We start from the raw sequence: 14,109 nt of genomic DNA on the forward strand, positions 1-14,109 counted from the left end.
ATTCAGAGAATGAAGACTGAGTGAATGAGCAGTGATTGATTCCAGAAGAAGCCCAGAACAGAATAGCATGTTCCACACAGTCTCCTGGGGGAGTGAGGTCCCGTCAGGGCAGTGTGGTCCTTCAGAGCTGGTGTCGGAGCTGGCGGGCCTGGGCCAGAATCTTGTACCCTGGCCTGGCTCCTCCCCAGTGGGGCACCTGTGAGCAGCCTCTCCGTTTCTCGGTTTCCTTTTGTTTTTCCTTTTTTTAGAGAGAGAGAGAGACAGAGACAGAGACAGAGAGAGAGCACAAGTGAGTGAGGGGCAGAGAGAGTGGTGGGGGAGAGAGAGAATCCTGCAAGGGGCAGAGAAAAAGAGAGAGTGAGAGAGAGAATCCTATAAAGGGCAGAGAGAGAGGGAGAGAGAAGCAGGGCTCACCCAAAGCGGGGCTCAAGGTTACCTGAAGCGAGGCTCCCATTCAGGAGCGCACCCGATGCGGGATTTGAACTCATGACCTGAGGCAAAGTCAGATGCTAAGGCACCCAGGCACCCTCGGTTTCCTGCTCTTTCTACAGCCATCGTGTCATAGCTCTTGGAACCCTGTCCTGCTCATTCAACCAAGGCACATCCCATTGACCCAGCACCTGCTGGGCGCCAGGCTCTGTGCTGGGCCCTGGGGAGCCCGCCACCAACAGAGCGCACACAGACCTCATCCTCGCAAAGTGGGTGCGCTGCTGAACTTGGACATCCCAGAGCACTATTAGTTCCCATACTTTAATAGTCCGGTTAAAAATAATCATTACGGGGGCGCCTGGGAGGCTCAGTCAGTTAAGCATCCAACTTCGGCTCAGGTCATGATCTCACGGTCTGTGAGTTCGAGCCCCGCATCGGGCTCTGTGCTGACAGCTCGGAGCGTGGAGCTGCTTCGGNCTACGGCAAGGCCATGCCGCTCATCTTCGTGGGCGGCGTGCCCCGCAGCGGCACCACGCTGATGCGCGCCATGCTGGACGCGCACCCCGAGGTGCGCTGCGGCGAGGAGACGCGCGTCATCCCCCGCGTGCTGGCCATGCGCCAGGCCTGGTCCAAGTCCGGCCGCGAGAAGCTGCGGCTGGACGAGGCGGGCGTGACCGACGAGGTGCTGGACGCGGCCATGCAGGCCTTCATCCTGGAGGTGATCGCCAAGCACGGTGAGCCGGCGCGCGTGCTGTGCAACAAGGACCCCTTCACGCTCAAGTCGTCCGTCTACCTGTCGCGCCTGTTCCCCAACTCCAAGTTCCTGCTGATGGTGCGGGACGGCCGCGCGTCGGTGCACTCCATGATCACTCGCAAGGTCACCATCGCCGGCTTCGACCTCAGCAGCTACCGCGACTGCCTCACCAAGTGGAACAAGGCCATCGAGGTGATGTACGCCCAGTGCATGGAGGTGGGCAAGGACAAGTGCCTGCCCGTGTACTATGAGCAGCTGGTGCTGCACCCCAGGCGCTCCCTCAAGCTCATCCTGGACTTCCTGGGCATTCCCTGGAGCGACGCCGTTTTGCACCATGAGGAGCTCATTGGCAAGCCTGGCGGTGTGTCCCTGTCCAAGTGAGTGGGGCCCTCACCACCACCCCCCTCCCCGGGGCACTGTCCGAGTGAGTGGGGCCCTCATCCTGTGCCCAGCCCCCTGCCCAGGTCAGAGGCAGTAGGTGGGAAGGGTACTGCCGTCTCTCTGAGCTGTGTGGTTCTGGGCCAGTCACCGCACCTCTCTGAGCCCCAGCTTGATGCAAAGAGGAGCAGTCACTCCTGCCTTTTCTGAGCGAACCAGCAGACTGTGGCTGTTCTTTGCAATTTAGCCGTAGCGGGTGAAGGTTAAATTCAGAACACAGATCTGGAACCAGGTTGTCTGGCTTCTGATCACTGCTTGACTGTGTGACCTTGAGCGAGTGACTCAACCTCTCTGTGCCCCCATTTCCTTATCCATAGCACAGGAATATAATCTGTCGACCTTCAGGCTACCTATGAACATCAAACAAGTTAATACGTGTTAGTTGCTATTATTCCTATTATTATTACCATCATGTTAACATCGAGTCCACTTTTATCGGCACGCTCATTATCCTCCACCTCAGTACCACGGAAGGAGTGCCTGAGGTGTAGTAAGCACTGACATAAGCCCCCACCACACGTTATTCCTCTAATTCCCACAGCAACCCGAGGACATTAAGAACTGCTCTAATACCCATTTTACAGATGAAGAAACTGACTCTCAAGAGAGATGTTACCCAAGGCCACACAGCAGGCAGAGTGTGGTGCCAGGATTTGAAACCGGGTCTGTTGGACACCGGGGCATGTGCTCTTGAGCTCTCCACACCCCTCTTCCTTCCCTCCTTTTTACCTTTCCTCTCCTCCTTCCTCCAGGGAGGCCTTCCCTCTCCTGAGACCCAGGGTGCTTGGAACAATGCAGGATCAGAGGGTGCCGTCCATCTGTCTCTGTCCTGATCAGGCCCCAGGCGTCCCTGAGAGCCCAGTGAAAGTGTCCTTCCCGGGGACGGCGCCTCCTCCTTTCCTTCATGCCTGCGCCCCGTCAGGCCTTGTCCTCAAAAGCTCTGGAGCCCTGGGCAGAGCTGGGGGGACATAACAGCAACTCTCCTGCAGGGACAGGGAAGTCCCCGGTGGCAGGAAGTCCCCAGTCGGTGCTGGTGCCTGGGTCTTTGGAAATTACATGGCAAAAAACCCAGATGACCTAAGGGCTAAGATCTTAACTTAGGCAATTGAGCTGATCTCCCTGGGTAAGGAAAGCACCCATCACAACCCCATAACTCTTTCTCACCTTGTGGACGGGCCGGCTTGGCCCCAGCACGCCATGGCGACATCATCTTGGACCGCCGTGTAATCTTCTGCTCCACAGAGCACAGCGTTCTATTTAACAGCCCACATTTTGGGACACATTGATTCTTTTTGTGTTTTTTTTTTATGTTTGTTTATTTTTGAGACAGAGAGAGCGCGCAAGCAGGGGAGGGACAGATGGGGACAGAGGATCCCTAGCCGGCTCCGTGCTGACATTGGCAAGCCCGACGCAGGGCTTGAACCCACGAACTGTGAGATTGTGACCTGAGCCGAAGTCGGGCGCTTAACCGACTGAGCCGCCCGGGCGCCCCGGGACACGTGGGTTCTTTGCTCAGATCCAGCCTGTCTCCCATTCTTCCAGGAAACACCCGTGTCCCTTCTGTCTCATGTAGTCCTGAAGAGCCAACGGTGTGGCAAAGGCCGTGCACATGGCTGAGACCTTTGGCACGGCGGACCGAGTTGAGATGTCCCTCCTGGTCCGCAGACTCCAATCCCATGGCTCTTCCCCCCGGTCCCACCCTGCACCCTCCCCTGCTCTCCTCACTCCCTCCCCTGCCTTCCTTTTGCCACGTCTCCTCTGTTTCTGTTCTTCTTCCCAATGCATCTCTTCGTTGGCACGGAAGCATCTGGAGACGGATCCTGGGTCCTGGGAGTTCCCCGCCCTCCCGGACCCTCAGGAGGCCCGTCCCAGGGGAGGGTGTGGAACCACGTCCAAGGTGGCGGTGGTTCCTTTGTGACCGCAGAAGCGACAGCAAGCTAAGCGTCCGTCTTTAGGGGCTGGGAAAATAAGCTGTGGAGGGACGCTGCGCAGCTGGAGGGACTCGTGAGGTGTCAGGTGCAAAACGAAGCTATAAACTGATTCGGACAGCATCTTATTTCTGTTTTAACACTGCAGACGAAACCCAGGTTTTCCATGTATGTGTGTGTGTGTGTGTGTGTGTGAGAGAGAGACAGAAAGCTAATGCTTACTGAGACCTGAGATGGCACAATGTACCATAGACTCGTCTGTTATTAGACAGCCCAGTGAGGGGGGCACGGTCATTATTCCCATTGATAGATGAGGAAACGGAGGCTCAGAGAGGTGAAGTAACTCTCCCAGGGCCACACAGCCAGTGTTGGTACAGCAGGCGTTTGAACCCCACCAGTCCGGCACCTTAGCCCGCTCTTGGCCATTCTCCTATTGAAAGCACAGAAGACGGTACTGGGAGGGTGGATCCCCAAGTGCCAAGGTCAGGTTTCTGCAGGGAGCTGGTAGACTCGCAAGGGGCAGCCCGCCTTAGCCTTACCTTTAGTATTTTATAATTATTTCTCAAGAACAAAATAATCTTAGTCACAGAAAGAAAACATTGTTTTTAAAACAATATAGACATCAAGGAAGCAGGATTGTAAGTGGGCCTCAGTGGAGGGGTGGGGTGGGGGCGCAGCTGACCCAGGTGCCCTTGGGGTCTCTCCCCAGGATCGAGCGGTCCACAGACCAGGTCATCAAGCCCGTGAACCTGGAGGCGCTCTCCAAGTGGACCGGCCAGATCCCTGGGGATGTGGTGAGGGACATGGCCCAGATCGCCCCCATGCTGGCGCGGCTCGGCTACGACCCCTATGCCAACCCGCCCAACTATGGCAACCCCGACCCCCTCGTGGTCAACAACACGCACCGGGTGAGTGCCCTGCTCGCGCAGAGATGTGTTCCCGGCCTGCAGCAAGGCTGCTTTATCTTGTGCAGGGGGCATGGTTCACTCTTATTTATGTTTTTGCTTGGGCCACAAGGAAGCTCAGAACCAACTTGTCGCCTTTCTACCAGCAGGTCCATGTGTACTGATTTCATCCTATTTCTCTGTTTTCTTTTACCCTTCCTCCCCCCGTTTCCTTGGCTATTTGTTTGTCTATAAAGCACTTCAGGTCTTTGTTGAGACTGAGTATAAATAAACTATCTGTCACTTTCTTGCCCCCATAGATTTTAATGTTGATTTCTCAGACAAACATGAGCTTGGGACGGTTGGAGTTGCTTTTAAAGCTCTCCTTGGTGAAGGTGGTCAAAGGAAATGACTTTACTAGATGATTCTGAAGCATTAAAGTTGGCCAATCCTGGGTAAAGGAACAGTTAGCAAGCCCGTCATTTTATTTCCATGTTAACGGTCACAGCTTCTAGTGTACTTTAGGTGCTGTGTGCTAAGTTCCTTAGAGGCACCAAGTTAGGGACAGTATTTGAGCATGGGTCCCAGGCCTGGGGACTCGTGAGCTCCTAGCTCTTAACACTATTAAGACCTAGAGTCTTTTAAAAAAATTTTTAATGTTTATTTACTTTGGAGAGAGAGACAGAGCATGAGCAGGAGAGGGGCAGAGAGAGAGGGAGTCACAGAATCCGAAGCAGCTCCAGGCTCTGAGCTGTCAGCACAGAGCCCGGTGCGGGGCTTAAACCCACAAACCATGAGACCATGACCTGAGCCGAAGTTGGACCCTCAACTGACTGAGCCACCCAGGCGCCCCCATGACCCAGAATCTTAATTCTAGCCATGCTCAGCATTTCCAAACACGTGCTGATTTAAAAAAAATATATTGTTTTAAGTTTATTTATTTATTTTGAGAGAGAACCATCAGGGAAGAGGCAGCGAGAGGGGGACAGAGGATCTGAAGTGGGGCTCGAACTCTGGAACCGTGAGATCGTGACCTGAGACGAAGTCAGACACATAACCGACTGAGCCACCCAGGCCCCTCACCCATGCCAGTTTTAGAACATGAACAGTTCTTGTGTTGAACAGCAAAGTTCTATTTCTCCCCCTTCCCCTTTAATTCTTCAGCGAGGCCAGGAGATAGACCCCCGTTCGGTGCAAACAAGGCTTTGAAGCCTCTCTGACACGTGCAGGCTCTTACTCCGCCCTTGTGATTGAAGCGGATGGGGTCTCCGCTTCTCCTCTCCCCTGGACGCGTGTTGACTTTGCAACCATGTCTTTGTGGAGATACTCAGAGATCCACCAAGGTGCTCGGACTGCGTTTGACGGCATGAATATTCACAGCCATGATGTGGTCTGCTTTTATTATTCCATGATTTTTATTGTAAGGCTTTGCTAGTTATTCTTCTTATTCTTTAATACGGTATTCTTTAAGCTGTACTTAATATCCTTCATACACTTTTCTGTACAGAGGCTATATTATTGTATAATATATTGCCTATACTTTCATATAACGAAAAAACAGATTAGAAAGAAGAAACAGCAGCATGACCTTGAACTCCACCCCGCAGGTGCTTCTCAGGCAGTAGCTGGGCCGGGGTGAGGACCACATTGACAGGGGCGCTCTCCTTACTCTGTGTTCTTAGCCAGGGGCCCCGTAGCAACTGCTCTGAAGCCTCTTTAAAAGGTGAAGGCCCCTGGGGCACCAGGGGGCCTCAGGCAGTTAAGCATCCGACTATGACTCTCAGTCATTCGTGATCTCGCAGTTCATGGGTTCAAGCCCCGTGTAAGGCTCTATGCTGATGGCTGAGAGCCCAGAGCCTGCTTCGGATTCTGTGTCTCCCTCTCTGTCTCTGCCCCTCCCCTCACTCTGTTTCAAGAATAAATAAACATCAAAAAAAAAAAAAAATTAAAAGGCAAAAAAAGGCTCTTGATTTGTTCCAGAATGCAGGTCAGAAGCTCCCAGGGTAAGGCCTGACCTTGTGTAGCTTATAAAAAGTTCTGATGAGCAAGATCAACTCTCTGAAGCTCTGTTGTTTGTTTGTTTGATATGGAAACTGTCCCTGGTGTCCGTTCTAAGAGCTTTCTTGCCCCAGGCTGCCGGACGATTGTTTAGGCTCTATGGTAGTTTTGTTATTACTGCAAAGATGTGTTCCCTCATTGAAAACTGTATATGTGTGATGCATGTGTGTTTCTTGTGGGTTTTTTTTTAACGTTCATTTATTTATTTTGTGTATGAGAGAGAGACAGACAGAGAGAGGGAGAGAGAGAATCCCAAACAGACTCCATACTGTCAGCGCAGAGCTCAATTCAGAGCTCGATCCCATGAACCCTGAGATCATGACCTGAACCGAAACCTAGAGCCGCACAGTTCACCGACTGAGCCCTCTGGGCACCCTGAGTGTGTGTGTTGCCGTAGCAGTTCCTGGGGTGCAGTACACTTGGGCACAGGAAGGACCCCAGTGCTAATGAAGTCGTCTCTGCCTATACTGCCCATTACAGCCACTAGCCACTAACCTTGTATGGCCACTGAAATGTGCCTCGTGAAATCTGACTAGTCTAAATTGAGCATTGCTGTAAGTGTTAATTACGTACCTAATTTTGAAGTCCAGGTGCTAAAAACTGCACATCAAGTTTCTCCATTAATCATTTTTATATTAATTACATGTTAAAGTAGGACTATTTTAGATATATCAGGCAAAATAAAAGATCTAACGAGAATTATTTCACTTGATTTACTTTTTTTTTTTTTGGTTACTTAGTTTTTAAAATTTTCTTTTGAGGTTTATTTATGTTTTGAGAGAGAGACAGCGTGAGCAGGGGAGGGTCAGAGAGAGGGAGACACACAGAATCTGAAGCAGGCTCCAGGCTCTGAGTTGTCAGCACAGAGTCTGATGCTGGGCTCGAACTCATGAACCTCTAGATCATGACCTGAGCCAAAGTTGGCCGCCTAACCGGCTGAGCCACCCAGGCGCCCCTTAGTCCCTTTGTTTTTAATGTGACTACCAGAAAATTTAAAATTACGTAGTTGGTTCACACTATATTCTGTTGGGTGGTGCTGGTCTATATGGTGGCTTCTATATGGAGAGGTTATGGAAAGGCCTAGCACTTTCTTTGCCCTAACTGTGACCTCTGCCTGGAATGCTTTTCCTTTAGAGCTCAGCTTGGCTGGTTTTCCTTGTCATTGAAGGCTCAGCTTAAAGGTCACTTGTTCCGAGAGGTCCTTTGTGATCACCTGCTCAGAGGAAGCCCCTTGACCTGATCACCTTCCTTTGTTTTACTTCTTTATCATACTTTCCATGGTTTGATATGTTCTTGTTTGTTTGTGTTTATTACTTGTGGGTCATCTGGCTCTTCTTCTAGAGTGGAGGCTCCGGGAGAAAAGGAATTTTAATTGTCTGGTTAATGTACCTCCAGAGCTTAGAATGATGCCTGAAATAAAAAGAGCCCAATAAATATTTGTTGGATGGATGGGTGGGTGGTTGGGAAGCAGGATAGGTGGATGGTTGGATGGATGGATGGATGGATGAGTAGATGGGTGGATGGATAGATAGATGGGTGGATGTGTGGATGGCTGGATGGCTGGATGGGTAGATAGATGATGAATGGGTAGACGAGTAGGTGGATGGGAGGGTGGATATATGGGTGGATGGATGGATGGATGAAAAGATGGGTGGATGGATGGGAGAGCAGATGGGTGGTTGGATGGGTAGGTGGATGGGTGGACGGATGGATGGATGGATGGATGGATGGATGGATGGATGGATGGNAGATGGGTGGGGGGAGGGTGAATGTATATTGGTAGATGGATAGATGGATAAATGGGTGGATAGATGGATGGATGAGTGCATAGATGGGTGGCTGGGAGTGTGAATGTATATGGGTGGATGGGTAGATGGATACATGGGTAGGTGGATAAATGGGTGGATGGGAAGGTGGAGGTAACAGACTGAATTTTGTTGTTTGATCATTTCTATGAAGTAGGTACTTTTGTTTCTCTTTCCTAGGTCTTGAAAGGCGACTATAAAACACCAGCCAATCTGAAAGGATATTTTCAGGTTAGAAACCCCGAGGGGAATTCTGAAATCTGTTTATTGGGCTGTCCCACCAGCTTCCAGAGGCCCTTGGACACTTTGCTTCTTTAATCTGCTGATCATTTCCTCCTCAGAGAATTTGGGGTGGGGGGTCAAGCCGGAGGCCCTCCAAGAGTCTGATCCAGCCAGGGGCACATCTCAGCAGCCCTCCTGCCCGAGCCCCTTCCGTCACCTTGTCTCCTGGCTTGAGAGCAGTCCGAGGGGTGGGTGGGGACTCTGTCCAGCCCTCTGTCTCTAGGCTTATATTCAGTTTTATTTAAAGCGGCAGTTCCCACACATGACCCAGCCCAGAATTTTCATCCATCAGCCAAAAAATGAGAACCGTAAGGGTCACGTGGTGTTGGCGTCCCCGCGAATGTAGACACACAGACACCCCTCACGCGCCTCTGCGTGGCCGTGCTTTTCACACACAGCAGGTATGTCCCTGGGCCACGGTCCGTGGGTCACGTCAGGAAGGACCGCCCCCTTCACTGACATGATCGCTCCCGTTTAAATGAAGTGGTGGTACTAAGCTTAGTACTCTGTGTGTGTTGTCTTTCATTTGGAAGAGAAAGAGCAGGCCGCCCTATGCCAGTTTGATCATCCAAGTCACAGACGCTCATTGTCCTGGGTCCCCAGCTTTTGCACACGTCTCAGTTCTTCGGGGAGGGCTCCACGCTCCCTTCCTGGGAGTCAGAGGCCTCGTCATCTTGCTGCTGTGAACACACGTCGCGAGGATTAGTCAGCACTGATTTAGTGCTTGTTTTAACCACAAAGATGATGTAACAAGCAGCAAATACAAGCGGGGGTGAGGGGAAGGAGTCACTGTCTGAAACGCCCTTCAGTTTTGCGTATTATCCTTTTTATGGCCCACCTGAAGATTCATCTTACATTCCTTGCAATTCCATTGTATGAGCAGCTTGGTTTTGCATTCCTCGTGGTTTCCCATCTTTTGGATTTCCCGTCTTCTGCCGGTTCTGATGGTCACACCGTATTCTCTGGAATGCATCATGTGCCGCCAATGGACTGTTGCCCTAAGGTCACGTCCAGTTTTCGCAGAAATGATGACGTGTGCACAGCATCCTGGTTTTGCGTCTCTCCCGCGGGGTGGGGGCTGGGGGAAGGGCTCTCGAGCCATTCCCTTAGAATCCGTCGTCATGGAATGGCATCGGTGGGTGCAAGGGTCCATTTCTTTTGAAGACGCGTGAACCATAAGGCTAAGTTGTTTTATAAAAAAGTTGGACTATACTCAAGCATGTGGCCATAGTCAAGACGCCTAGCTGGCCTGGGACCATTTCCAGGCTCGCTTAGGAGCAAAATGTGGAAGAATGGCTTATGCCCTGTCCTCAGGAGCCTTACCACCCAGGAGAGCTGCCCTGCAGACCGCATCAGACCCCTGCTTCCCCCCTCCTCCTCCTCCCTGGCCCCCAGAGTGCCACGACTTCATTCAGACATTGCAAAAATTGGATTCCATCTTATGGCAACAGTTAGATACATGGTGGCACAAAAAAGTGCAGTCTACCGGGTACTCTACAGCCCTCTAAAACGATGATCTGGAACCCCAAAAGATGGGAAAATAGGAGGCAGGCAAACCAGAACAGCTTGCACATGGCAGCTGCTGTGGATACAGAAATGAAGAGTCATTCGCTAGGTACCAAACCCCCTCCCTGTCTGTTCCAGACCTTTGCTGTTCCCTCCACCAGGAATTGCTGTTCCAGCCCCATCTTTGCATGCCTGGCTTCATTTCCATCTTTTAGTTCTCGCCTTAGGGGTGTTTCCCAACTCCCAGCAACCAGTTGCTGGCTCCCTGGACACCAATGGGGTGTTGAATTCAATTCAGTTTGTATAGTGACACCCCCAGAGTGAGTGGCCGACCTGTGGGCGAAGGGCTCGGTCCCAGAAGACTGCGCCCACCTCGGACACCAGCCACCGTGGGGTTCCCAGGCTACCCACATTTCTGTGCAGCCTAATTGAGGGCCCCTGTGACCCCTTCCTCAGATTTGAGAATTTGCTAGAACCACTCACAGGACTCAGGAAAGCACTTTACTTCCCAGATCACTGGCTTATTATAAGGGATACAGGAACAGCCATGGAAGAGAGCACAGGGCAGGGCACGGGGTGAGGGGTATGGCGCTTCCAGCCCCTCCTTGGGATGTGGTCAGCAATCTGGAAGCTTCCTGAAGCTGCTATTTAGGGGTTTCATGGAGCTTTCACGAAGGAGGGACGATTGATGAAATCATCGGTTAACTCACCCTCCAGTGAGCGCCTCTCCCCTCCTCAGAGCCACGCCTCCCTCTTTCTGGCCTCCGGCCCCCATCCTGAAGCCAGACCTCAGTCACCTCATTAGCATGCAAGAGATACGTGTTATCTCTCAGAAAGATTTTAGGGTTATCAGAGCTGGGTGGCAGGAACCCAGGACCACGAGCTCTGTTTGTATTTCATTACACCGCAGCTTCGTGGTGGCCTTTACTGATACCCTATCGGAGCAGATCCAAAGTCGCTCATAGCAGCGCACTGTGCTGTTGGGGGGGGTGGACGTGACATTGCCTTGCAGATGTTTGTTAAGACTGGCCCTGCAGGAGAATGGGACCGGGTCCGTCATGTTCATGGCGGCCCCAGTGCCTAGCCCGCACGTAGTAGGTGTGCAGTAAACCCTGATGAGTGTGTGTCTGCGCCGGCGATGCGGAGGGCTGAGTCTCAGAGCAGGGAGGCCCGGCCTCCAGCCTGGCCGTGACCCCTTCCTCTGTCTGTTATCTTCCTCCAGGTGAACCAGAACAGCACCTCCTCCCACTTAGGAAGCTCATGATTTCCAGGTAGGCCTGCGGTGGGGGCGGGGGGCGCCTGCCAGTTCTGAGCCCAAAAGCCGCTCCCTGTAAAGCTTGTCTTTCCAGAGCCTTCCCTAGGAGGGAGTTGTCCACCCAGGTGGACTGACCTGGCCCCAGTGGGGGTTTCCATGGCGACAGGCCTGGGGAGCTATTTATAGATCACAGACTAGTCACCTAGCTCTGGGTCCCCTGTTGGCAGGGATCAACACCAAACCAACTAGAAAAAGGTTTGTCTGACTTTGGGGAGCGGGGGCTGCAAGGGACCCATGTGATGGGGAGGAGGGATTCTAGAACACTTTTGCACAGAATGCCGCCTGCCGGTCCTGCTTCTATAAACAGCATCAGGTTGGCCCAGAGCAATTAATGTTCTAATAAAAGCCCCAAGCAAGTCTGGTCCAAGAATAGCCCCCACGGCATTGGACCGGGTGCTACTCTTACGTTACTCATTTAACCCTCCGTGTCCCTTGGAAGGCAGTGGACACAGCGGAGGAAACTGGAGCCCAGAGGGGGCTTTGGCTCACCCAAGGCCACACAGCCACCAAATGGCAGAATCGCGCCCAGGGTCACTTTCTTCCTGAGTTTGCTTTTGAGGAAAGATTTGAAGTGCATATCCACCCGCCCCGTTTTTTTGCAAAGGGGGAGGGGGGCAGGTTCTGACCTTGGGGAGTCAAAGACTTGAGCATTCACTTCACCTTGGACTTCTCACGGCCTCCATCTGACATCTGGGGAAGAGGGATTCACCCATGTCCGCCCGTGAGGGTGGCCGAGAGGTGAGGCAAGCTGGCCCAGATGGGCGCGTGGGAATCCAGGAATTGCCGTGCTTGTGGGCGCTGGTGTTGAGGTTCCAGTAAGTTCACTTCCTCTGCCACTCGAGTGACCCTACAGAGAGGTCACAGCCCTCCTGTTCTCCCCGATGTTCTAGACTATCAAGAGTTCCCTGCCTGGAGTCTTTATTTTTGGTCTCCTGATCTCATTTTTGTTTATTTTTTTTTTAATATTTCTGTATTTATTTTGAGAGAGGGGGAGAGTAGGGGAGGAACGGAGAAAGGGAGGGGGGGGGAGAGAGAGAGAGAATCCCAAGCAGGCTCCACGCTGTCAGCACAGAGCCCGATGCGGGGCTCTATCCCACGAACTGTGAGATCATGACTTGAGCCCAAATCGAGAGCCAGGGGCCCCTCCTGATCTTGTTTTTAGATAATCAGCATATTTCCTAGTTTTTCTTTAAACCCGCGTTGCACCAGCCTCCAGGGCTGAAGGCACTCAGTCCCTGTCTTCAACCTGGATCCCATCTGGGGATCTCAGAGTTCTGTTGCATTCCAGAGAACAGAAGGCTCACATGGAGAGGATTCTTTCTCCATGTTCCTCCCTAACCCCTTCCCCTCGTTCTCCTGAGACTCATTCATAGAATTTTGAACCTTCCTGCTGACAAAAGCCAGATAGAGTCCTCTCTTTACTGTATCAACGAGATGCCCTGCACAGGGTGTTTTAGCTCATCCCTGGTGAGCAGGTGGCCTTAAATGGTAACCTTCCCTCACCTCCAAAAGTCCACTGATGTGTATCATCGTTGCCACTTCTTGTTCATAAGTAAAAAGAGTGTATCTTTGAGGTCAGGTGGATGTAGGTAAGAATGCAAGGAAAGCTTTTATTTATTTCAATTTTTTTTCAGAGAGAGAGAGAGAATATGAGTGGGGGAGGAGCGGGGGGGGTGGTTAGACAGAGGATCCGAAGGGGGCTCTGTGCTGACAGCAGCGAGCCCGATGGGGGCTCGAACCCACAAATCCTGAGATCATGACCTGAGCTGACATTCGATGCTCAACCGACTGAGCCGCCCAGGCGCCCCGATCACACACATAAAGACAAAAGGTCTGTCTCAGAATTCTTACCCTGGGCCTAATGCCCTGTGTCCCCTGTTCAGATCTCTGCAGATTGCTGTCCAGAGAAGACACTTTGCATTCGAGTGGAAATCGGACCTCTAATCCAAGCATATTGCTTGCTATTAATCGCCAAAACAGGACTGCTAAGAGGAATGTATTTGCATATGTTTGCAAAAAGCTGATCACCGAAAACTTAAACCTGGAGACTCTACCTGCGGACCCCGCCCCCCCCTCCCCCGCCCCGGGGTGGAGAAGGGAGAGTGTGGAAAGGAGTCTGGCTTTTGAAACTTCGGTATTTTTTATCTTGCCCCTCAAGAACTTTTTTTTTTTTTAAAGAAATGGTTTGCCATTTTTCTTAATTTGCAGGACTGCCTGGGCGGTTTTGTTGGTAGGGACAAGGCCCCCATCTGTGCCTCTCCTATTGACTCTTACTTTTGAATTCAAAGAATCTATTTAAGAATTTAATATATGAGGTTTTCTTTGATTCCTCCTCCGTTCTCAGATTTCAGAGAAAAAAAATTATTTGAATAAAATGACCAAGGACTCATCTGTCTGTTGCCTTACTTTACAGTGAACAGATTTGTTATGTGTTTTTTTCCCATATTGGATTTTAGCGGGTGGATTGATGACAGGCGAACAAGATTCCCATCTTGAGGGCTCAGCAAGGCCCCCGCTGAGAATCTGGGTTGGGTCCCCCGAGGCCACCCTTGGGATTGGTGATTTGCTAGAGGGACTTCCAGATAAGCTGTGAGACTCACAGTCACAGGGTTTGTTTTTTTAACAGTTTTTTTCCTTTTTTTTTTTTTTAATTTTTAAGGTTTATTTATTTTTGATAGAGAGAGAGAGAGACAGACAGAGCTTGAGCCAA

The 14,109-nt window shown here is 51.5% G+C and overlaps 1 protein-coding gene across 1 annotated transcript; it reads left to right on the forward strand.

The window, feature by feature from the left end:
* The first annotated feature begins 912 nt into the window (after positions 1-912).
* TPST2 (tyrosylprotein sulfotransferase 2) lies at positions 913-13,788 on the forward strand. Its single transcript, XM_077761669.1, has 5 exons — positions 913-1,560; positions 4,259-4,457; positions 8,477-8,527; positions 11,307-11,355; positions 13,283-13,788. Exons 1-4 carry the CDS (start codon positions 920-922, stop codon positions 11,346-11,348), a joined length of 933 nt encoding a protein of 310 aa, XP_077617795.1. The 5' UTR covers positions 913-919; the 3' UTR covers positions 11,349-11,355; positions 13,283-13,788.
* The last annotated feature ends 321 nt before the right edge of the window (positions 13,789-14,109 follow it).

This window comes from Crocuta crocuta, unplaced genomic scaffold (genome assembly GCF_008692635.1).
Source record: "Crocuta crocuta isolate KB4526 unplaced genomic scaffold, BGI_CrCroc_1.0 scaffold348, whole genome shotgun sequence".
Lineage (NCBI taxonomy): Eukaryota > Metazoa > Chordata > Mammalia > Carnivora > Hyaenidae > Crocuta > Crocuta crocuta.

Coding starts and splice junctions, on each gene's coding strand:
- TPST2 (XM_077761669.1), top strand. CDS start 920: ATGCCGCTCATCTTCGTGGGCGGCGTGCCCCGCAGCGGCACCACGCTG. Junction 1,561..4,258: donor GGCGGTGTGTCCCTGTCCAA/GTGAGTGGGGCC, acceptor GTCTCTCCCCAG/GATCGAGCGGTCCACAGACC. Junction 4,458..8,476: donor TGGTCAACAACACGCACCGG/GTGAGTGCCCTG, acceptor TCTCTTTCCTAG/GTCTTGAAAGGCGACTATAA.